Source organism: Oxyura jamaicensis, chromosome 3, assembly GCF_011077185.1.
Source record: "Oxyura jamaicensis isolate SHBP4307 breed ruddy duck chromosome 3, BPBGC_Ojam_1.0, whole genome shotgun sequence".
NCBI lineage: Eukaryota > Metazoa > Chordata > Aves > Anseriformes > Anatidae > Oxyura > Oxyura jamaicensis.
The window spans coordinates 24,742,292-24,767,722 of record NC_048895.1 but is presented as its reverse complement, the minus strand read 5'-3'; the positions used below and the strand labels follow the sequence as shown (position 1 = coordinate 24,767,722).

Below are 25,431 nucleotides of genomic sequence, written 5' to 3'. Positions count from 1 at the left end.
ACCTCCATGGCAGTGGTTACATTAACAACTGATTACACACTGAACTGAATCCAACAGCTTTGGATTCCTGGGAGGAATGTATCAAAGTACAAGCATGTATGTCATACCAAACCTTCATGGAGCTTCAGTAAAATAGAAACCGCTTTTCAGGAGGAAAAAGTATGGCTCACAATGAAAAAAAATATTCAGACCTAGCACTGAAGAAGAGAGTGAGTTTACTAGAGATGAAGTATTTGTCTCTTGGGGATCCTAAGTCATGAGCAAGCTATTCATAGATGAGAAATCAATGAGGCATTTGTCATTAATCAGACAGGCCCAATCCTGAAAATATGTCTGTCTTTGTCTAAGGCCAGCCCACACCATTCTCTGAATAAAGATTCTTGAACCATCTAGTTATCTGCTACACAAGCAAAATGTTAAGATTAAGTAAATCCTGTGAAGAGGGGTTCCTTGTGTTTTGTTATCTATTTAATAAAGTTATCCTGTTATCTATTTAATAAAGTTATCAAGAATGAATCCTCACTACAGACTAAGTATTCAGACAACAACGAAAGTTATACTAATATCCAAGACATAAAACATCAGATGATACCTGCAGCTAATCTTATTTTTGAAGGGCTGAAGATCAAATATCAAGCAAAACCGCTGATACAAAGAACAAAGGCAGACATCTACAAACATACTAAGCCTCTGCTCCAAGTTCAATATCCCTAAAACAAAAGAAAACATTCCTGGTTCATTGATTATAACAACACTAAAAAAAAAAAAAAAAACACACAGACTTTTCTGAACACAGAATACTGTTAAATCATGTATCTGAGACCAGCAAGAAACCCTGTTCTCAATTTGGTTTTCTTTCTTTGGATGTTAAAGGTACAGATGTATTTTAACAATAGGCATTGGTTTTCCAAATCAGCCTCCTGAGATCTAGTCCTATAGCTGCATGGAGAAGGGAATGAAAGTGACATGAAAATGATTCCCATTATCTTATTATTCATACATGCTCCAAGTGGAACAGCTAGTTGAAATAACGGTTTTAGTTCACCCATGTCCTATACCACTGTCATTGTGCAGTAGTTTGCTTTTAGGAACAAATGACTCACTCCTACCTGAGCAAGTTAAAAAGCATCCTGCAAGTAAAAAATTATTGAATAGTTGTTTTGGTATTACAAACAGTTGCTAATGGAGCAACCCTTTTTATAAGCAAGAGTTTTGAATGCTTGGAAAGACTTTTGTCTTGGAAGGACAAAAGTGTTATCCCAACCTGAAATTTAACAAAGAAAACCCTCCTTGCTGGAACTGAAAACCTGCTGTCATGCTACCCATGAAAAGCCATGTACCTTAGTCCCAGCAAGCTACTGGGAAAAAAGTGAAGTTCTGCTATATTAAAACTCCAACAATTTTAGAGACTATTAAGCATTAAACCACATATTGTTTGCCAACATCTTTTGAAATACTTCCTCAATAAATGGAAAAGAGTAATAGCAGCACAATTAAAAAAATTATGAAGTGGAAAAGCCACACTGGAAGATCACATACCAGTTTGCAACACAGCAACAAATAGCATTGAAAACTCCTCATTAAATCCACTTATTATGCATCCTCATGCAGACACTGAATGGCCAGAAGCATGGTTTTTCAGCTAGGAAAAATAATGTTGAAAAACACTGATGTGTGGATTGGTGGCTTACATTCCTGTTTTCAACTAAACTGAAAGCATCAGTATAGTTTTAGAAATAAGAAATAATGATCTTTCCTGAAAAGCAGTGTTTCAAAAGCAGAGGCAATGATTTCTACACACACAGAGTATGCCTACATCAATATGTAGGTATTTTGCTGTTGTTGAAATACATTAACGTGAACATGTTGAAGTAGCACTCAAAGACAGTAACTCGGAGACAAGCTAATTTAATAGTGAAGGCCACCTTGTGGAGTGCATTCAGTTTGCTGGGACCATGGGAAGGAAGGGTACAATGAAGGGTACAACGACACTCTCAAAAACAATGCACCTTACAGCGCAACTACAGACAGCCTGCATATATGTTTTTCAAGTTGATTAGGAAAAAAAACTAATGACCTATGCATACCTCAGTACACTGCAGATCCTTACGGCAGGCCTCTTGTTACAAGCAAAGACACCTCAGAATCCATTCCAAATAGCTCACGATGGAAAACTAACTTTCCTTATTCTCCCTGGAGCCACCTAGCATTAACGAACCTGTAACAAGTGCAGGAGTACATTATTTTTTAGAAGCCTATACTGAAGGGATGCAGCCATCAGTTTACCATTGAAGACAGACCACCAGTTTTCCACCTCTCCGTGACACAAATAGTGGGCTCAAGAACTGATAGACAAACCTCACCTCTGACCACTGGAGTTAAGTTTTGAAGCCTGAGAAGCAGAAGTTCCCTGATGCTGTGAAGCACGTGGTACTGATCCTATATCAACATTTAGATATTCTTTTCTTAGAATAAATCCTACAGGACTGGGCTGTAGGAGCACAGAACCTAGTAGCCCATGGCAAAGGCTCTGAAGACCAAGGTAAAAAAAGTCTGCAATTGCACCTAAAACAGCATAGTCATGGCTTGCTCTTAACCAAGAATTTGTTCAAACCCTTCTACATACTCAGTATCCTGAAGTATGCACTTAGGTGTATCAGTCCGAAGTGTACACACACACGCACGTGCCTAAGTATGCAGATTAACACCTGAGTTGCACCAAGGAAAAAAAGGCAGCTTTAAGAATATTCACATAGAAAGAATACCTTGCCTAGTTGGAAAAAAAAAAAAACAAAAAAAAAACAACAACAACAAAAAAAAAACAACACGATTTTCCAATATATAATCGTTGGAATTATAGTTCACTTCCTTGCAGCTCCCGTGTTCCCTGAGAGAAGAGATAGTCTCTTCTCCTGAAGAAAGGTGGCAGATTATTATCATACAAGTTCTTGGCTTTGAAGGGAAACAGCATCAACAGTGAATAAAAACAACCGAACTACAGCTTTCAGAAGTTAAGACACCATCATGGATTTTCTAGTTTTAGCTTACCTTAAAGTTATTTTGGTTTGTTTACTTGGGTTTTATTTGACTTCTATGATGAGATGGCTAGCTCAGTGCATGAAAGAAGTGTGATGGATGTTTTTAAACCAGACTTTAGCAAGGGCTTTGACAGTCTCCTGTTAGATTGTAGAATCTAATTTTTCTTACTTTCGAACCAGTTTTTCTTGGAGAAAAATTGGTGAAACTCAGATAACTGGATTATAAAGCAGGTGAAAAACTGCCTGGCTATATAGATGGTAATCAGTCATATGAAGTCCAACTTGCAGGAGGTTAAGTGAGTAACTAGGTATTTTCCCGAAAAGATCAATACTGGGACTGATATTGTTCAACATTTTTTTCCCCTTGTCTAGGGAAATAAATAGTTTCAGCAAGTATGCAGACAATTCCAGTATGGACGAGTTGGCTGTTATACCAGAGGGCTGAAGGTTTTTGACAGATTGGAGAAAGGGGCTTGCAAACTCAAAAGCAAACACGAAGTCCTGTATCTGAAATGCATCAACCATGTGCAAAAGCACAGGTTTGGCATTGAAATGACTGGAAAGCAGCCCCAAAGAAAAGGATCTGAGGTCCTGTTCGACAAGCTCAACCCAAGTCATCAGCATACCCCTGAAGCAAAGAACACCAATCATATACTGGGCTGTGATTGCAACAGCATAGCCAGCAGGTCAAGGGACTTCTTATTCCCCTCTATTTGGCATTTTTGAGTCTGCATCTCAAGTACTATACCCAGCTTCAGGCTCCCCAGATTAAGTAAAATGCTGACAGAGTGCTGCAAATCCAGCAGACTGCATGAGCTGCATCTTTTCATTGCTGCATTGATTTCAGTAGGGTCACAACAGCATGCCCAATTCTCCTCTCAGGTTTGATTTTTATTAATCTAAATTCACACTAATCTCACATTTATCATTATTCAATTAGTAAGAATTAAGGAACTATTAGAAAAAAATACTATGTTATTGAACAGAAGAAAAAAATAATGCACATGTTGATCAGATTCACTAAAACTATCAAAGTGATCTGCTTGCCTGTAAAAACATGGCCAGGAACACGGTTTTGGAGGGGACCTCCTAAGAAGCATTGACAGGTGCATTAGACACACCGTTAATCCCAATTCTGTCACCTAAAGGCTGCGAATCCACCTCTCCTCCTTTGATGAGCTTCGCTTTGCCCAATACAAAAGCAAACTTCCACATTTCATCAACTATTGCCTCCCGAAAGCTGCTGCTATTGGCTGAAGGCACACTGCTGTGACACTTCAGCATATTAGAGTTTTGGCTGGTTGATGCTGTACTTTCTGGTGACTATTTTCAAAACTGTAATGGAAAGCTTACTTCAAAAGAAAAAAAAAAAAAAAAGGCATAAAGGCATTATTTTCTACTCCCACAGCTGGTAAATGCAGAAAATCAAGCTGTTGGTGCTATGCTGTTGCCAACATGTGAGAGAATGAGATGTGAAGGGGAACACTTGGAGTTCCTGGAGAGCTATCACAGCAAGTCAGGACCAGAAAGCACATCTGTTACTGAGATCAGAATTACCAATAGGTTCCAATAAGAAGCAGATTTTTGTTTCCAAGACACCACTTGTTTTCAATTACAGCCATCTACATCTTTTGCTAGCATTCTTCCAAGATGAGACCTTGTACCTGATAACATCCATCCCCAGCCCAGGGTTATGACAGTGCCTGTGTGTTCTAAATCCAAGATATTCCAGGAAATGAATTTCTCTCCAGGTTTCCTTCTGTTCAGCACCCTGTTCTTCAGAAAGAGATCTCTGGGAAGAAATAAGTGAACTTCCTACTTCCCTAAATATCATTGCTACCACGATCCCACGAAAACACATAAGAACACATCTCAGTGACTGAAGGTAGGGAAGTCGCATTCATAAACAAAACATAAAAGTTAATAGAGGATGGCAAAACAAGAGCATTGTAGAGACAAGCTCTACAAAAGCATTGTAGAGACAATAGGAGCTTATTTTGGTGTTCCAGGTTGGGTTCTGCACTGGCTCTCACCAGTCCTTGACAGCCTAGTATAGCAGCAGCACCCAGATTAGCATATCAACTGCACCAACAATGGATGATTCCACTCCTGCCATAGCCTTTCCTAGGTTTCTAGGAGTGGGAACAGAAAAAAGTCATTCCTACAAGATTTGAGCAGCCTTACACAACAGAAGAGATTACAAGACATTCAAAGGAAGAACTGAAGCAGGAACTAGTCTGTTCTGCACAAATGGTAGAGCCCTGACCTCACAAGGATCCTTTAGCCGTGTTAATTGCCCTAGTAGAACCACTGCTAGCATTCATTTCAATAGTTATATCTAAACATGCACCTTCTTCTTGCTTTATACAACTACTTAGGTGTGTCAAACAGCTCATTTTCTCTCCATCTCCTGGCTCCTGTGTCTGGCTCTTGCTAAGGCTGTAAGCTGGATTTCCCATGACCACAAAGACTCAGTTACCCTTTCTCCCACTCTATTATTGAACTGGATGAAAGTGATTTATCTTCATGTGCTTTCAAAGACTAACAAACCCATTTACCTTAAAAAGCCTCTTTAAATCTAGGAGAAAATCTTTAGGCTAAGAAGGGTCACATTAACAAAGCCCACCTGGGTTTGCACTGCTTGCAAAAGCATACAGAGGCTCTTTGGATAGTAGACAACCTGACTTTTTTTCAGTCCGAAGTCAGTTCCTCTACATATGGGACATTGTCCCATGCAATCAGAAACAGACTTCGGTGAAGCATGTCACCCTTGCAAGTACCCTTTAGAAACACTTTGAGCATCAAAGCCTGGCAACCCACAGTAGCATGGAAAAATACCAGTTTATTGTCTTTTTTCATATGAAGGGAGCCCTTTACCCATGAACTCAGCTTTTCCAGGAATAATGGAAAACAAACAAGTCTTCCCTGGAACCATCCACAAGCCCCTTCTAGGCACAGTTTGACTGGGTAAAAGAGGATGGATTTATTTTTTTCCAAGCAAGAACAGCCTGTTTTATTTTTTGTTTGTTTGTTTTTAATATGTTTTACTGCCCTATTTGGAAAATTAGTGTTTCTTGCAATAGGAGGAAGAGCTCCTTGAAAATGCTTTTTTTGTGGAGGAAGGAAGAAAGAGGCAGAAGGACATACAGTATACTCCACAGGAATCAGAACTGAAGAGATAGGAATTGCCTGGCCTCATTGTACTGATTTGCTCTATCACACTTCGTAGGGCTAAGCACAGAAGCCAGGTGCTGAGGATTTGTAGTCCTGCTGGTCTGTATGAGAGGGAGCAGAGAAATCTTATTATTTTACTGGTAATTTTCCTTTCATATTAATCACTCCAATAACCCTGCTCACTGTGGCCTCAGAGTACTTGAAAATACTCAAACTGGGTGACAATTTCTCTGTCCGTCAAGACTTTTAGTGTATTTGTTCTTAAAACCCACTCTGCTTCATCTACATTTCTCAAAGAACCTATTGGCTCGGAGTTAAGCACTCCAACAGAACTCAAATGTTTAAGTTCCTCTTCCTATTACACACAAGATACATGAACCTGTTTTTACTTATGACCTCACAGTTAGACAAACTAGGACACCACCAGAAGGAATCAGAAGGGTTTGGGAGGAAGGAACCCAATAGAGGTAACCAGAAAGCACCAGAGATCACTGGCAGTGCCCAGTGACCTTTGTTCTCAGAAGCAGCTTGGAGAGGTGTGGCAGGATGTGCTTTGTTACCAGGAGTGTATAACTACTTAGGTGCAGTCTTGTATAATCCCACATTGCCCTTCTGGCTTCCCTTTTTATAATTCTGGGCAAGGGAAATAACAGTTTATCTCCCAGTCCCAATAATCTTGCTCTTGAGGCTAGAAGCAAGATGGACTATATCCTGCTTACAGCTATCCAAAAGTGACATCTTCAGAGGGCAACACCTTTTGCCTGACTTCACCTGAATCTGGAAGTACAGCAGCTGCCGCAGGCACCTTAAAACTGTCCACCCAATTTGATCACCAGGCTTCTGTGCACCTCTCTCCCCCCACATTATGTGCAACCCTGGAACACGTTAAGGTCAGACACATTAAAAATAAGTTAGAGAAATAGTTAGAGAAATTTCAGATTAATGTGAAGTATTTCAACTAATGAAAGTAATACTGAAGCCTGGAGGCAGAGGAAAAACTCTCCAACAATATGTTTCTTTGCTACATATGACAGACAGACAGGTTCTAAACCTCAAATGCAGGCAAACAGAAGTATCCATTGTAATGAATCTAAAAACATAACTAGGAAAAAAAAGGGCGGGTGGAACACAAGTATACTGATAGTATAAGGGAGAAACCAGAACACACACACACACACTCTCCTCATTTATGCAGTGTTGGGAATTTGTTCTTGGTTAAACTCAAGAAGTCAGCAGTGTAAATTAAGAACAACTCCTGTGAAATCAATACAGCACTGTCATTCTAAGGAAAATAAGGCTGAATGATATTAAGGGATATTATACTCAGGTGAGAAGATCTAGCTTACAAGGAACAGAAATGTAAAAATCCACTTAAGTCTTAGAGTTAAAAATAAAATGTTCTTTAAAAATCTGCAAAAGATTCCATGTGTGACTATATGAAAACATTTGCAAGGAACAATATTTTATAAATCCAATATATTGGACTCAGAAAGCAAAAATAAACACAAAGCACTTACTGTGGTTGCATTTGCTGAGGTAATCCAACAGGTGGCTTCTGCTTGATGGTGAAAGCCATCTGAGTCATAGGGCCAACCTTTGGTGGGACCTGCACCTTCCGAGAGAAGGTCTGCTGGGCAGCCTGCTGGGGTATGGGCCATGGGGGAGCAACAGGGCTCCGGCCTTCAGTGGCAGAAGTGTCTTGCATGACCGTGTCCTCACAGGAATTGCCTTTTGTTCCTGGCTTGCACACACAAAGCTGAGGTCGCAGGCACATCCCTCCATTTTGGCACGGTGGTGCACAGTTAGCTACGAAAAAACATTGTAAGAAGTACCTGTGAAACTAAGGAAGATGGGAAATGCAAACCCACCCAACAAGTAAAAAAAAAAAAAAAAAAAAAAAAAGCATTAATTGCTAGCATTAATTGGAGTAATATAAACATTGCTAAGCTCCACAAAAGAGTTTGTAAGTTGGAATGGCTTTTACTGCTCTCCTACATAATACATGCACAACATTTGAAAAGTTTAATAAAGTAAAATGTTGGTGAGCTAAAAAATAGGAAATGTGCTAGTTAAGATCAAGAAATACAGCACTGTTTAAAATGTTAGTCTTCTGCACTCTTTCCCTGCATGCTGCCTCCCCATACTATGACAACCAAAATGCATACTGATGAAAAATAAAAATAGGCAGATTATACAATTTTACTGCAGATCCAGGATTGGATTCATTCTACTACTATTTAAAATCACAGATCCCTTATACACACCTAGAATGAATCATTACAGTCACATCAGAGATGACCAAGATGATGCAGAGGCATGAAATGATTCAACCCTTCCCCCTCTAAAGCCAAGATGCAATTCGCTCTGAAATTAACACCATAATAACTAAAAAGAAAAGGAAAAAGAAAAAACAGACGCACAAACTGATCCTACAAAGAGATAGCTATACCTAGGGGCTGCAACAGACAGGTGTTTGTGATTATCTTGCACTAGCTGCTGTATGCTCTTTTGTACCACCAGCGCAGAGGGATAAATTTCTTCAAAAGCCAATTCACATTCAGATACGCAGCTTCACACAGGATTAGTTACGCTCTGTTTGTGTTGCTCTGTCCACTGGCTACAGAGGGAGTCTGAATAATTAGCCTACTCTCAGCATCCATCTCCTAGATCTAGTTAAAACAGGATCAGTTCCACTCCGAATGAGCAAGAAATACTGAGAAGCAGCAAACCTTACAGACAAAAAGAAAAAAAAAAAGCAAGAACAGCTGCTGATCATATGTACACGTAATACTGCAAAGGTATGCCTCATTGCAGGATTTATTTTGGATGTTTAATCTTACAATGATATTATAATTCAGAGAATGTTAACACAAAGATGGCAAAACCAGTATCCTCTCTTATCCAGAGGATAAAATCAAATAGCAAAATATGTTTTGAATTAAAATATCTATCAAAATTATTTTTTCATTTGTCTTAGAGACGGTATATAATGAAGCTTTTATAAGATACACTGCTGAGCAACATACTTTGCCCCTTCAAACTGAGCATACCTCTAATGTTGTTACAGATCTTTTTACATAGACACAACAATGTGCCAGATCAAAAGGTAAAGGTTTTACTAAAATAGGTAACACCATATCGTAAGCCATAACATATGACACTATCCCATACTCAGGTATATCCAATTTCAAAGTAATTTAGAAAGAAGTACGCAGCCCTGTTCCAAATAAATTCAAACTGGAGCACTTGGCACTTTGATCTAGTTTTTATACATGCATTTACATGCAAAAATCAAGTACACATACAAGCATACATATGAAAAAACTTGCTAGGTTGGAACTGTGTTAACTTGGTGCAACTTGTCAGCTGGTAATACCAGCTGGTACAGATGTATCATGTATACCATCTGTGCACAGGGCACTAGAGTTACGTACACACAACTTAATTTACACGGTGGTCTTCTCACAAGTAATCCCCCCTTCCATGTGCTGTTCAGCAATTTATCTCCTCTTGAATGCTACTTGACTGAAATAGCTGAATTATAAATGCGTCTCCCAGCATGTCCCTGGGAACAAAAAGTGGTCATTTGCTTATTTATATTTATGATTATTTGGAGAGTGCATATTGCCTTTGACTGCCAGAAGGCTGAAAATTTTCACTGTAAATGTGAGAAGGGATTTACAACAAGCATATGTTATAATATATAAACAAACTCTTGCATCTTGCCTTTAAGACCTAGATCTTGCTATGAACAGTAAAAATTCACACAGGACTGAAACAGATATCTTTGAAAAACAGATTCTGAGATCTTACATTCTAATGAGTTTTCATTGACCAAAGAGGTGGAGCAAAAGGGAATTTGTCATGAGCCACAATTGAATACTAACTGCCAAAAAACCTGGGGAAAAACAAAAAGCAAAAGAGGAAACTAGCTACCCTAAGCATTGCGATGCACCAGAAAGCCACAAAAGCTGGGGAAGCCAGAGTGCAACCTTTCCAGGGCTTGGAACCACACAACTGTTGAACACAGCCTTGGAAACCCCTTGGATTTCCCTTATCCTAATCTACTGGTACTTGTTGAAAGGAAATACTTCAGGACAACTAAAGATCTAAGAACACAAGACCCTTTGAAAGATTTCTTTTTACACGTGGAAAAAGAAAGCACGCATTCAGCAGGACCTCTTCAAAACCCTTTTTAATGTGGCTCTTTGAAGGGGACACCTGTATTTCTAGTTATGTACAACTAAAGGCAAACCAGGCCACTCCAACACACCTCCTCCACAACTATGCCTGAGGTCCCCTTTCAGGATTGTTCTGAAAAAAAGACAAAAGGGAAAAAAAAAATGAAAAAAATGTTCATCACTGGAACAAAGCACACAAGATCTTGTTGCTGCTGGCTAACAGGTCTCTGCTACTCCTGCTGCCTAGATAAAAAGGAAGCAAAGAATGTGGCATCTCCTACGCCATGTAATATGAAAATAGCTGCATCAGCAGCTTTTTTCTCTACTGCAGTGCAAGACATTGAAAACAGGCTGCTAAATCTGACAGCTAGACAGTGAAAACAACAATCTGCACCACATTTTTGTCATTTCACCTGCCAGGTTTTTGATGCGACTTTCTCTTCCTCAGTCTGGAGAGAAATATGCTACCAGATAGTGACAACAGAGATATGTATCTTCACATAGAAATAACCAGGTAATACAAATCTAAAAGACGTGTTCATAAAAAATTATTCCTCATTGAGGACAGCACTATGATAAAAGGCTCTGGAGGGACTCTGATACCAGAACAGTGACCCCATCACCCTGATCATCTGCAGGAACAGTGTAGAGATCACAGGGAAACAGTTTGGGCACTGTCTGCAGTGCTTTAGAAAGAAAGAAAGGTTTCTGCAAAAATTAGCTTTAAAAGTCCCATTTTTACAACATGAAAAAAGTTCATATTGAAAGCATATTTCTTGAGATTTATGGACATGCATCCATATTAACCTACAGGCTTCTCAACAAGTTTCTTGAAATTAAACATGTCATTAAGCTCGCAAGTTGTCTGCGATGGACGGTGTCAATGGTACAAAATATCCATACTGCTAGGACACCAATCATTGTTTATCTCCTAAATCTCAAAACATGTGAAATAAAAATTTATAACTGAATAAAAGACAACTCTGAGAAAAATGTCCCCCCCCCTTTTTTTATTACACTGTGGTTAGGAACCAAAGTTACGCTGCAGAAGCCTAACAAAACTTCTTACTCACTTATCAAAGTGAACCTAAGAAGGTTGCAATGACTTTAAAACTATGCAGGTGAAAGTAGAAGCTGTTTTGGAATTACTTTTTAATATATTTTTCTTTTAATCAGACTCAAAGAGCTTTACTTCACTGACAGCAACATAAGCAGAGTTTCTCTTATTTAGATATATAAAGCTTACAAAGCTCTGCAGGATGAAGTGCATTACTCTAACATCTGGCATTATAACAAAACAAGCATCAGCAGGTCCAGCAAATATGTTAGACTCTGTTTGTCTCAAGTTACGTGATCAGTGACAGCAGGTTGGAAAAGTGATCCATTAGTTCTTCACAACAATCAACCCTTTGATCAAAGTTCTTCATGAATGTTGTATAACAGAAGATCACAAAAACCAAGAAGAAGATCACATTTTTAGGAAAGAATTTAAATGAACATTTAATTGATACAATACAGCAGTTTATTTTTAAAAACGTTCAAGACAGCTGTAATGTGCCAAATGTATGACCTAATTATTCTGTTTGAAGACAACAATAATGGCACATCCAACTCAAAACACCACCACTTTCCATAAAGCTAAGCTTCCAAAAGCTGGAGCATGGAACAATTAAGCTTAAAACTGAAAAAATGGGCTGATACACCCCTGTTAAAAGTAATGGGCTTGGTGCTGGGATCACAACTACAAATTCAAAAAATGAAGCTTGGCAAGATGCAAGCAATGAGCCTGGCCTTAGTGAGTCAGATCAAAGATGCACTTCATCTCTCTCCCATGATTACGGTGGCTACTTAAGGATGAGTATAAGAACTGGGTAAGAAGCAATAAAAGCTTCTACCATTACAGCCTTTAATAATGAGAGGCTCAGCAATTTCTGAGCAAGAGCAATGTTTTTGTGTTTAATAGCCCTCAAGGTAATTTTCTGCCAGGAATCCACTGATCAGCTTTTTGAACCTATTAGTTTCAGCAGCCAAAAGTTCTTGTGCCAAGGAAGTTGGCCACTTCAGAAGGCTGGGCACAGACAACGTAACTAACCTCACCTCACTTCCTATAGGCATAACTTGGTGAAGGAACACAGGGCTTCTTTGGGTTCTTTTTTTTTGGAGGAGTTTTAAGACCATGCAATTTGTACCTACTAAAAATAAAGGAAGTTTGACCTATACACAGCAGAATTAGTAAATGCCTTCTTCTTAACATTCTTGCTTTTTCTTCTCCCAGTGAGGCAAGCCCCACCTGCCTGCACCATGGTCATGGACAACAGACGTCTCGTTGTGTGGTTACATCGCAGCAACTGCTGCCCCGCGGGAGCACACCCATGGATCAGCAAGCGACTCTCCACAGAGCGTAGCTGTGGAGTTTTGCCTTTTCATCTGGAAACAGCACTAACCAACAGTTCCTGGCAAAAACAGCTGTCAAGTTAACAGTGCAGCAGTACAACGATTACTTTAAGTTATCCATGTGGCAGTTCTAAAAGAGACTTGCGTAGGGATCTTTTCTGATAAACAGAAAATGATCCAGAGCAATTTCAGAAGAGTAGCACATGTCCAACATTGCATAGACTCCTGTGCATGTAACAACAACTTTTAGATACATATCAAGGACTTTTTTTTTTTTTTTTAGGGGAAATCATACCTGCAGAGACACCCTGTTCTAAATCCCTTCATAATGCGACTGAGTCATGCACACAGCAATCAACAGCGACTAACAGGCTTAACCAGCCCATTTCATATTGCTCAGCTCTCTCTCAGAGTTGCAGTATACTCATCCTGCACCCCCGTGGATGGTTTTATTATAAGCTATGATCGTTCCCTGAACAAAGCTTTTATCCATCATTGCATTTCATTATTGTCTTTGATACACTATTGCATTTCATTTGTTCTCAGAGTTTCTACAACAGCAAAACTTCAGTTCGAAATGTGAAGTCCTGAAGCCATTTAGGAATTGCCCATCCCTGCGTCTTGTCCATCCCCGCGTCTTGTCCATCCCCGATGGGGCCAAAGCATTCCAGCTCTTCCTCAATACAGAGAGCTATGCAAATACAAACCAAGTCTAAGTTATGAACTGTATTGAGTTCATCAGGTAGCAAGCTGTTTGAGTCAGTAAGGATGCAGACCAACTGTGAAAAATTGCAGAAAAACTTGACACCTTAAGCAATTAGGCAGTAAAACTGCAGATAACATTCAGTGTAGATAAATGTGAACACACTGGGGAAAAGCAATCCTAACTTCACGTTAAAGTGCTGATCTTCAAGCAGACCACTACCATTCTCAAATGAACTGTTGTCAGTAGCTCCATAAAAACATCAGCTCATTGCTCAGATACAATGGAAAAAACCCACAAGTATTAAGAATTGCTGGACAAGGAGTCAAGAGTAACAACGCAGAACGGCATTGTAAGGCCCCTTTGCACACACGCACCCATAGCTCCCCCTACCTGGGCTGCTGCATACCATTCTGGTGCTTTCATCTTGAAAAGGATTTCCTGGCAGGAGAATCCAGGAAAGGTTGTTGGAAGGGCAACTGGAATGATCAAAGGTGGGAAACAGCTTTTTTGTGTGAGCCATGCCAAGGTTCCCCAGAGCTCTTCAGTACAGAAAACAAAGCATGGTGAAAGGCTGCAAACTTATAACAGCAAAAAGGTGAACATCAACTCTTCTGTCTTAAGAGCACCATGCAGACACAGCTAGCGACAGGTTCAACATGGCACACGCGGCAGAGAGGGGGCGATTAACCCATGGTATCAGGATCACTTGGAAGTTCCTGAATCACCAGACAGTGAAAGCATTGTTCTGTGAAATCCCAAAACACTCATCCCTCTATGCATTTCTGCCTAATGAATTAGCTTGCTGCCATCACAAACAGCATACCAAGCTATAGGGTCACTTACCAGGCCTGGTATGGCTGTATTTATGACATTCTTTGAGAAAAACGAGCATAGAACACCACCACCACCCTCAGGCTTCAAGTTTAGAAGACCTTTCCAACACATCTGCATGTAGTATTTTGTACTGATTTACACATATGCACTTTTCAGGGCATGCATTCACATCATCTCGGTTAAAGAAACATTTGCAAGACCAAGACCCAAAATGTAAGATTTATAACAGCTTAAAAATACGTCATTATGGAATGTACTAAAACTTAATAAATTAAGCAAAATTTTGTATACTAAATCAGTAAGTATAAAAACTTCGATATATTCTAATATTTTATTCAAATATTTTTCACACCTTTCTAGATAATCAAAACAAAGGTACAAGTCCATTTGCCATGAAGAAACTTCTATATTGAATTCCTGGCAATTCTCAGTTTAAGATCCTTAAGCCTTCCCATATAGATGCTCATCACTTGGATTTTACATTAATTTAGTTACCTTCTTAACAAAAATAAGTTTTCATAATTTTATTTCCTTGCCTCTTGAGATCATTTGGAGAATTAAATTTAGAGAAAAGTACTTTCTAATGAAAAACTCACAATACAATTTAAATGGTCCCAAAAGCTTCTTGCATACCTCAACTTTTTGCCTCAGCTCCACCTTTAAGGATATCCTTTATCAAGCAAGTGCTGTTGGTTTGTACTTAAATGATCACAAACATTTGTCATGGTGATTCCTGAGTATCTAATAATTTCACACAAGGTTTACACTACAACGAACAGCATTGTAAGTCTAGTGAGCCCATCCAGTAGATCCTTCCTTTCTGCCTGAACATAAGTTTTAATGTACATTTATTATTTCTTCTCCCCTTCTTAACCACATAGTGAAGCATTAATTTAAGCAAAATGCACCAACTTCCAACAGCTTTAATTGCTTCAAACACTGGTTCTGTATATATCATCGTCCGTGCCGCCCATGACATACTGCTAATCCTTTATGGTTACGTTCAACATAGGAATGGGCTGTTAAAGGCATTGCAAATACCATCTCTTATTTCATTAATTCAAGATTACTATTCCTCAAGCACAGAAGAAAATCAAACCTAAGTACATCTTGGTTGAGTGAGCATCCTAAATAAAAATTCATGGTACAAAGGCACCTCCAACTCCCACTGTGTTGAAAGACAGAGCGATGACCCCCCTACCGATACTAAAAGAAAGGCAGGGAGGGGCCCCTTGTCTCCTCAGAGGCTACGAGCTGGGGGTTCTGAATGGGAAGAGGCATTTTCCTGGCTCCCTCAGAGAAATCTGAATGTGGTGCGACATCCTGGAGAAGGGCAAAGTTTGCAATGGTTTCCTGCTCCCCCAGTCGCCCTACTGATTAGCTCACCACATACTTCTAGGCTTTTATTCTGGATACCACATTGTCTTAAGTCTTTGTAAGCGTTGCAAAACTCAGGATTCAACACTGAAGACTAGAAATCCAAAAGCTAACTGAAGGAATCTTTGGTGCTCACCACATAGTGCTTTTCCAGGGATCTACTTCTGCATCTGAGTATCTCTCTTCAAACACTTTTCATCAGCTGAATTTTAGCTGGAGTACATCTACCACGTTTACACAGCCATTGAGGATGGAGGAGAGAGGCACTTGTGACCAAGGGTGAGACAACCATGTTGTGAGAGCATCCTATGAAAAGTTAGAATTACTTAATGCCATTTCTGCTGATTATTTAACTTCAAAAAGCCTGCATGACCTCTACGTGACTAATGGAGGAAACATTATGACCATCTGTGTCTTCCTACACAGGAACTTTGTTCTTATCATAACTACATGGTCTTAGGGAAATTCTTTCCCTAAATATACTTCAAATAAAAGCAGGCATCACATAGGAATTCTTGACTGGTCCACTTCAAACATCTGAAGCATTCCTATATTGACATGGATGACTACATAAACATGAACTCCATGAAAGGAGAGAAACAAAAAAACAAGGCCTTTGGCATACATAGTGCTTTTAAAAAAAATCAAGTTTCTTTCCTAGCATAATGACCACATAACATACTATTACTTTCTATGTATCTTCATAAAATTACGTTTAAATGCTACAATGCATCAGAAATTCATGGCAACTATACTCAAATACAGATGAAGCTAGGCCTTTGAAAAAGGACATTTTATCAGTCAAAAGAACACATTCTGCTAGTTGGCATTTTCGTTGTGTTTACTGGAGTTTATTCATTATAAATTTAGTTAGACTGCAAAATCTAGGAGATCATTTTAAATATGTAATATTTTGAGATTGGAATTATTCTGATAGTAAAACCAAATTTAATTTCTCACATGCTATATACATCCTCCTTTAATTTCTGTATCAGCAACAGAAAAAAAGAATTCACTACAGAGTGGACTAAGCAAAGGAAACCAGAAGATTCCCACGCTAGATGCTGATCTTGCCTGCTGGAATGGTTAACGCTCCAGTCTGCAATCCTTTTAATTGTTTTAACCTCTCTCTCATTACACTGCTTATTCAATTTGTTACAAAATACTTTGTAAGAAATACACAGGAATTCAAATGAACCAACAGAAACTGAATAAAGAAACAATTGAAAAAATTTAACCGGATGCGGGATTCAGACAAGTGAAGTGTTACAGAAAAGAAATACCAGAGAAAAGACTATTAATCATAACAGAGTAATTAAGATGTTAACAACAATAAAGTTTTTGTAAACGCAACCAATTCTCAATCCAAGTTCACTGTGTAGTTGAGCTTCTTCAGAAACCCAGGTCTAAACTACCATCTAGAGATAATAAAATTGACTTGAATTATGAAAAAAACAAGTCTTAATAAAGGACTTTAAGAAAAATGCCAAATCAATGGAGCAGCTCTCCAGAACCCTGGACTGATACAGGGATTACTGCCTGCTTTTCACAAAGAGAGCACATCTGGGCAGATCTACTATCAGCTCTGTATTTAAATAAATATCTCAACTTGCTAACATGAAATCCTCATTCTCCTGTGTGAAGTGGCAAACGTGGAGAGATACCAGCTCTTTCTGTAGTGAGTGGAGAGGATCTGTTTTCTGGGAGTAAGTTAAGCTACACAAGGGAAATACTAATACTTTTAAAAACAGAACAACAACAACAACAAAAACTAAAGCATAAAAACCCAAACCCATGCCAGTATCAGTCCAAATCAGTTACTGGACAGCCTCACCTGCTGACATGAACCACCCACAGTCTGCTAACACTGGGCAGAGTGATATCAGAACAAGAAGTCTGCTGAGGGCTGGCTGCACCCTTCTCCACTAACCCCCTAACTCCCAGGAGATCTGCGCCTGCTTTGAGGCAGGATCAGTCTCTAAGATGCAGCACTGCACAGTGGAGCCTGCGAAGAGACTAGGGTTGCTGCATCCAACCTCTTCCCGAGACCTGCTGGAGTGCAGAACCCTACAGCTTGCTGCATCCCCTCTTTTCTGAAGGCCAGGAGGCTTGCTGATCCCACAGGGTTTGCTGTGCTCCCACCTGCATGGGAGAGGAAGGACACCAAGGAGAATGCACGCTGCTGCCAGGAAGAGCAGCCCTACAGTACGAGTGACACTGTCTGGGAAATGGGATGAAAGAGGCACAGGTGTTGAAGGCAGGAATAGCTCCAGGCTGTGCCACATGAGGGTGGGGTGGGTGCTATAAGGGTCGCCTGGCTGCTAGCACTGATATTGTCCCTGCTTCAAGCAGTGCACCATGGCACCACTGCATCGCTCACCCAGCCCACAAAGCTTTCTGCATCGCTTCCAAACTACAGACACGCTGAAAGTAAACACAGCTGACAAATCTGAAAGGGGAAAGAGGGGGGGAAAAAGAACCACAACCAGTTTTCTGGGCTCCCTCTGATACTATCCTAACAGAGAAGGCGTTCAAGACTTTTTGTCCACTGCAGATTTACCACAGCTGTACCGTATGTGCTGCTTCTTTGATAGCTGGCTGTAGCAGTTCATGTCAACAAATCTGTGCTCTGCTCCAGTACGGCAGCACAAACCCAACAGAAATGTCTTTGAAGGCTATTTTTTCATGTGCATTTTTTGTTGTGGGTTTCATTTCCTTTTAATCTACACACACGTAGTACTTGTATAAAATAGATAGAGGCCATAGCATCATCATAACCTTCCTTGCTCCCAGTAAAATAACACCTGGGTCACGAAGAAAGCAGGGTTTCTCCTCCTACTCCTGCACATGGGTGGGAGCCCCACGCCTGCGCCAGGCTTTAGGCTTGCAGCAGGATCCTCTCTTGAAGCAAGTTTGATCAGTCATTTGCTGAGGTTTTACTCACATCATGGGGCCTTCTTAAGACACAGAGACTATGTATATTTTAGATCCTGACAAAATATACTTGAAAAAAATCTAAACAACTACATCAAAAGTGTGAACGCTCCAAGAATGCACCTCATGGAATTCCGCCTCATATCAGTGCTCACTCCATGAGAACAGACTACACCTACTTCAAAATAAATACTAGACCCAGAAATGGGTATACCATGGGCCTCGGGTCATCAAAAGCAAGGGTTCCAGCCTGTAGATCTGCTTCCATTAGTCCATACTGCTCGCTCACGTAGACAAAGCCAGCGATGGCAGGAATGGGGAGCCTCCCTTTCTTTCCTCCTTCCCAAGGACAGTAAGTGACAAAGTGATGTGGAACTGTCACGGAGGGCCGACTTGCTACACAAGCCAGGCTATTCCTCATATACGAAATATAAAAGTTTTATTTATATATTATAGTGGCAGCCGCAGCACAGGCAAAAAATGAGCTACTCAAGTAATGGCTTTCAATTTTTCAATTTCAGGGTCTTTTAAAGCAACATCAAAGAATGTATTTTAAGGGACTAATGCATAGGTGAGTCACGTGAGGTCACAGAAGTTATGTCCCTTTAAAATTCAAACACTCAATTTTGACATAACTTTAGACCTAACTTGAAGGAGATTGATACTGTTTTTACTGAGATGATGATCTCCAAATGTGAAGAAACATTTGGGAAGAGTATGTTATAGTTTGGCTTTGTATACACAATGTAAATAAACAGAACTTGGTAAAACTCTAAGCCACAACACTCATTAAGCACAAGCCTTGGGAACCATTTATGACCAGAAAACCTCCAAGAAACACAGCTGCAAGCATTTGAAGTAGTCATTGCTGTGATCAGAAGTACAGCTCTCCTGGATACCACCACTTCTCAGAGCTGAACTGAAGATGGAGGAGATTCTCAGGCACCAATATGAAAACATTGAGTGGCACACAGTTTTACATCTAAACTGAGGGGACCCACATACGCTTCTAAGTTTCCAGGTGTGGATCAAAGCCCTAGGTCAGAACAAGACCTAAGCATGCAAGCTTTCTCTCAGCTCCCCCAAGAGAAGTCAGGAGCACAAGCTAGAAGCGGCCTCGTGCATGCTCCAGCCAGACTCTGCACAACTCATGTCTGGAAGCAGCAGCTAAGCCGACGTGCCCTCAGCCTGAAGGAGAGATGGAGCTGTAGCTTGTGAAGTCCATGAGAGCCCAAAGCATAGCTCTGAAGGTTTAGGGACAGGAGAGCTGAACAGCAATACGCTGCAGAGGCCATGCAGACTGGGGAAGTGAACAAAGGGGACCCTCCTCAGAGCAAGTATCAGCACAGCTTTCTGATCTCCTGTAGAAGGAAGACTATTACTGTATGTTTTCTTATTCCAAAAAATAAATCAGGCCTTGCTTATCTAGCACATTTATTTAACATTGAGTCAGGAACTCTTTCAGAAGAATAGAGAACAAACAAAATAATCTTTTAATATTAAAGAGACAACAGATTTGTCTTATAAGATTCGTCTTATTTTCTGCGGTGTCTGAGCACACAACAAGGAGAGGGAAGAACTCCATGGTCCCATTCAGAGAACCTAGCCCGGCTCCAGCTCCCAAATTTTCACTGTGTGCCCATCCACAGAATACATGCATGCCCATCCACAACCACCTCAGCTAACAAAGATGGGAGCCTTTTTTGTTTCTTACTTGACAAGGATGGTGCATGTGGATTCTACATCTCTGCAGTTAGTTATTCCTCTCTCTATATGAACTTCACACCGAACGTAACCCTGCCAAGCCCACTTTCTCACCCATTTGCCCTGAGCCTTCCTTACACCTCTGCACAGGAGCTCACACACTTCAGCATTCCTTTAACAACCAGCTCATTCCTTCCCACTAACATTTGTTAATTTGCATCATTATTTTAGCAAAAGTTAGAACTCCTCCAGGCAGTGCTGTTTTTTAAACTCTCCAGTTTACATTGAGAACACTCTCAAATATTTCACATTAATACTCCAGACAAAACATTATAGACTTCAGAAGGTGTCTACTACTACAACAAGGGGCGGTCCTGTTAAAACGTTTCTGGAGATACCAGGTCCTGCATACAATAGGCAATTTCTTGACTTCCCAACATGAAATACCGTTATTTTCCATCGTTAACACAAACAGAAGAACATTTTGTAGGAAGTAATATTAAACAATACAAATCTAGTAGCAAGTAAATAGGAGGCAAGAGGTTTGAATAGGATAAGCATGCAGCTGAGCGACAGGAACTCCTAATTTCCAGCTTAGGCCTTCCAGTCCATTGTTGTAACTTGTCCAAGGCCGCATTTAACCTATGGTTCAATTTCCATAAATGAAATAAATAACTTAAAACCCACACTCTAGGTTTTACTTGCCTTACAGCCACGTTAGAGAGCTAATTAACATCTGTATAATGCTCCAGTAATGCAACAAGTACTAACAAAACACAATGTCTCCAGCCTTGGTGGTATCTTATTATTGCTCTTACACAGATCATAACCTCTGATAACTATGGCTGTAAGACAATCAGTCATAAACCCTTTCACATGCTTATAACCTTCCAAAGCGTTGATTGCCGTTGTTGAATTTTTGCCACCTTCGTCTTTCACAGAATCACAGAATCATCTAGGTTGGAAGAGACCTCCAAGATCACCGAGTCCAACCTCTGACCTAACACTAACAAGTCCTCCAGTAAACCATATCACTAAGCTCCACAACTAAACATCTTTTAAAGACATCCAGGGATGGTGACTCAACCACCCAAAGGTGGATGTTTTGAACATTTCAAAAAGGTCGTCTTGGAAGGCTTGAAGTCATTTTCCCAGGGTAAAGCAATTCCGAATACTCTGTAGACTGAGCTTTATGATTTCATGTTTGTGGTTAGAATTACACAGCTCTTCACAAGCAAAGTCACACCAAGTCTGAAAAAGTTCTCAGGATAAAGCTTTACAATGTAGAACTGAAATATTAAGCACAGAGTGCAGAAAAATCTACATGCATTGAGTTGGGTGTGGAAGGCACTCTCACCCAGGTTGCTAACAGCAACACAGAAGCTCACCTTCTGAGGACAGACCACAAGACTTCAACATGAAGACTGTCAACACAACAGGCAGTTCAGCTTCAAACAAGTTACAAAAAGGACTTGAAAAGTCCACATTTCTCCTCCATGCTGCCCTGTGACCTGCACATAGACATCTCACATACCAGGACCGGGGAACACAACACGGCTGCCGCTAGGAGCAGCCAGGTGGCCACCAGCCTGGGACAGGAGTCCCCAGGGAACAGCAGCTGCAGCCCTAGCTCTGTGTGTGAGGAAACAGGCTCAGCAAACACCTCGGGTGAGAGGAAGGGAGTGGGGAAGGTGAACAACTCCTGGGCTGCAAGACTGTGCCTCTTCAGTCCGACCCCTATTTCCATGGGTTACAGGCAGGCTTACTGACACAGGTGCAGCAGAACAGAAACACGCGGTGCTTGCTGCAGTCTGGGATCACACCTGAGCTAATAAGCCTCGTGATCAGAGCTGGCCCTCAGCGCTCTGGTGTTGGAAGCCTGATGCAGACGAATGGAGGCTGGCCCTGGAAAGAGCCAGTACGGGTCTGGGGTTTATTAGCTCAGGCTTTGCACCATGTGAAAGAATATAAGCTGGCCCTAGAGGCCAAATAGCTTATTAAAACGATACCGAGCCTGAGCTAATAAACCCTGACAGATCCAAACTGACTCTGCATGAAGTCAGCTCAGGTGTGCCTGCATTTGGGGCACAATTAATCCACAACTGGAACAATCCCTTCAAAAACTGACAGTTTGCTATCTGACTTGAAAAAGAAATCACTTATTTTTACAGGAGACTAAGGGGTTAACATTTGCTCGGTTATAGGGTTTCTATTCTTTTGAAAGAAACATCGGGAGGTTCAAGAAAAGGAGGTATCTGGCTTTTATGACTGGGAGACTAATCTTCCACAGCTAAATCAAGTCAATGCTATCTCATGGTTTTCCTAAGTTACAAAACAGACGACTTCAGGCCATTCAGTGCTTCCCTTGGCTTGCCAAAAGAGGGGTAAAACCAAGAAGATTCAAGCCAAGGGTGTTTTACCACTGCTGGGAGGCATCAGAGCAGCATCAGAGCAGGCAGCAAAAGGATTTAATGCAAAGGAGGGCCCAATAGCAGAGACAAAATGAGAAACAAAGGTCAAACAGAAAATCCCCCAGCTTTCCTTTAACTCTTTATCTGCTGCCCTATTCCTCGAATTACTTTAATTCCCATAGTTACTGATGGATTTAAATGAGCTACCCCAGAAAAATCGCATTGCCTTAGTCCTTATTGAAGAACCTAAAAATAGAAATGAATAAAGAAAGAAGACAGAAAGAACAGCTGGATGACAATGGGGGGAAGCTGAAAACATGGAACTTAAACAAGAGAAAGCAAAAGAAAACTACTTAATTTGTAAGCAAAAGTTTAAGTTTAAAAGGATGCATTGCAATTATCTAGAAAGAAAAGTTACTGGAAGACAGATTGATTCAAAGCCAAAAAAGGAGATTTGTTTTTTGCTCAAGATAGCAAAAATGAAATTAGTTGGCATTGTAGTTTAAATAGCTTTTGACTTTTAATATCCCAAAATTATGTTGTTTTCTTCCACTTTGGTTAGTCTTTCAGCCAATGTAGGTGTTCAGTAAGCTCTGCAACTACCCTCAAAGTAATGTCCCACGCAATGTAAGCTGAAGGAAATCATTCTAGCACTTGTCACATGTAATAAGCAACAGAAAAAAAAAAAAAAAAAAAGAGGTGGCTAACTTAACAGGGCACCATCTACTTTAAGCTGAAAATGTTAATTTTGAGGACTACCTTATATGCGTATCTAGGTTGCTCATGGAAATTGTGTAGTTTTGTCTTTAACAGCTTACTGTAATAAAGCCCTCAGCAACAGCTCCATACAGGTCAAAGGTACTTGACCTTTCTGAGGATTACAAATGTGATTGCTCCCTATTGTGAAAAATCCCACACAGAGACAAAAAACCCTGTAAGAGCCCCCAAACATGGTTTGCATCTTGAAAACACTGAGCTCTCTCAGGGACAGAAGTCTGTCCTGCTGAACTACAGCGATGTGCCAAGACCTGCGGGATTTTGCTGACAGCTAACAGGGCTTCCTGAAGGGGGATGCCATTCCTGCCTTCTCCAGCTCTTCCCTGACCTCATGGCAACAGAACTCCAGTTTAGCCCTTTGCAGTCAGCCCTGAACCCTGCCCAAATTAGCATCGATCCTTCTTATTCTGCATCAGAAAGTACAACCTGGTTATGACAGCGCTGGCTACACAGGGCTATTTCATGGACATGCGTTGCGATTCTGGACAGCCCAGTAACAGCACTCTCCTGGACAGGAGCAAACCCATCTCCTTTGCCTCGTTCATCGCTTCAAGAACTACATACAGCCTAGCCACAGGATAACTGGAGACTGCTGGCAACGGGACAGTGCGTGCACATGGCAATTCCCCACTCCCCATCTTCGCTTCTCCAGCAGGTTATTTACCCCACTACACCCCTGCCCAACAAAAATTCCTTCCAAAGCATCACCTCGGGGCTTCCCCCCCACAAACTGCCGAGTTCCTTCTCCTTTTGTGCCGAGAACAGACCCCAGACAGATGCTTTCCATGCTCAGCAAAGGGTTAGAAAGCAGGGATTTGGTACCAGCACCCTGCGCGATGCCACAGAAGAGCCGCACGAGCTACTCACGTTTGATGCACCTCTGCGAGCCCGTGGCCTTGCTCCAGCCGTGGCAGCACTGCCCCCCGCACACGTTCACCCTGCGGGGAGAGCACAGCGGGGAGAGGGTCCGCGGGGGCCCCCCTCAGCCCCCGGCCCCGCTCCACAGCCCCGGGAGGGCGGCGGGGCGGGCGCTGGGCCGGGAGGGAGAGGGCGGGAAGGATTCAAAGTGCCGGGGCGAGCTCCTGAGGGACGGGGGAGGCCGCTTAGCGGGGCTGAGGGCGACGGGGAGCGCCGCCGTGCCCCGTCCCTCAGGGAGGCGGCTGCGGGGGGCGCCTTACCCCGGCAGCTGGTGCTTCTGGCGGAGCGGCAGGCCGGCGCTGCTGCTGCTGTTGCCGTGGGGGCTCGGCGGAGCTTTGGGCCGCGGGCCGAAGCGGGCCGGCTTGGCGAAGGAGGCGGCGGGGTTGTGGGGGACGTGCGGGCCGGCGGGGCTCAGGCGGAGCGGGACGGGCGGCTTGCTCATCCGCCGGCTGCGCTCCAGGCTGCCGGTGCCGCCGCCGCCGTACCGGGCGTTGAGCTGGACGTTAAACGTGCGCTGCTGCTGCTGCTGCTGCTGCCGGCCCCCCAGCAGGGTCGGGCGCTGGTGCCGGCTGCCCGAGGAGCCCGCCTGGCCGGGGTGCAGCACGTAGGCGATCCTCCTCAGCCTGCCCTTCTCCGGAGCGCCGAGCGCCGGCGAGCAGAGCGCCCAGGCGCACAGGAGGAAGCCCCAGCCGAGCCGAGCCATTCTTTTTTTTTTTTTTTTTCCACAGGCAGCGAGCTCCGAGCCCCCCGCTGCGCGGATCCCCGCAGCCCGAGGGGATGAGGGGAGGGGAAGGAGGGGGGAGAAGAAGTGCCGCCCTCCTGCCGCTGCCCCCAGCCCGCTGCCGGGGCTGCCCCCTGCCGCCCCCCGAGCCGCTGGCGGAGCTCAGCGCGCTGCCGGGCAGCGGAGCATCGCCGGGGGGAGCGGGGTGGAGGAGGAGGAGCAGGGGAAGGGTGAGGGGTGTTTGCTGCCGGGGGGGGGGGGG

The 25,431-nt window shown here is 42.1% G+C and overlaps 1 protein-coding gene across 6 annotated transcripts in view; it reads right to left on the bottom strand.

Annotated features, from left to right (window-relative positions):
• LTBP1 (latent transforming growth factor beta binding protein 1) overlaps positions 1 to 25,431 on the bottom strand; it is a 207,865-nt gene that overhangs the window by 175,267 nt on the left and 7,167 nt on the right. For all 6 annotated transcript variants that reach the window (XM_035320455.1, XM_035320458.1, XM_035320457.1 and 3 more), the window contains 3 exons: positions 24,709 to 25,175; positions 24,398 to 24,468; positions 7,730 to 8,018 (listed from right to left, as the gene is read on the bottom strand). In XM_035320455.1, the coding sequence (XP_035176346.1) occupies positions 7,730 to 8,018; positions 24,398 to 24,468; positions 24,709 to 25,151 (803 nt within the window). In that variant the 5' untranslated portion in view covers positions 25,152 to 25,175. Of the gene's footprint in view, positions 1 to 7,729; positions 8,019 to 24,397; positions 24,469 to 24,708; positions 25,176 to 25,431 lie in introns of those variants that run through there.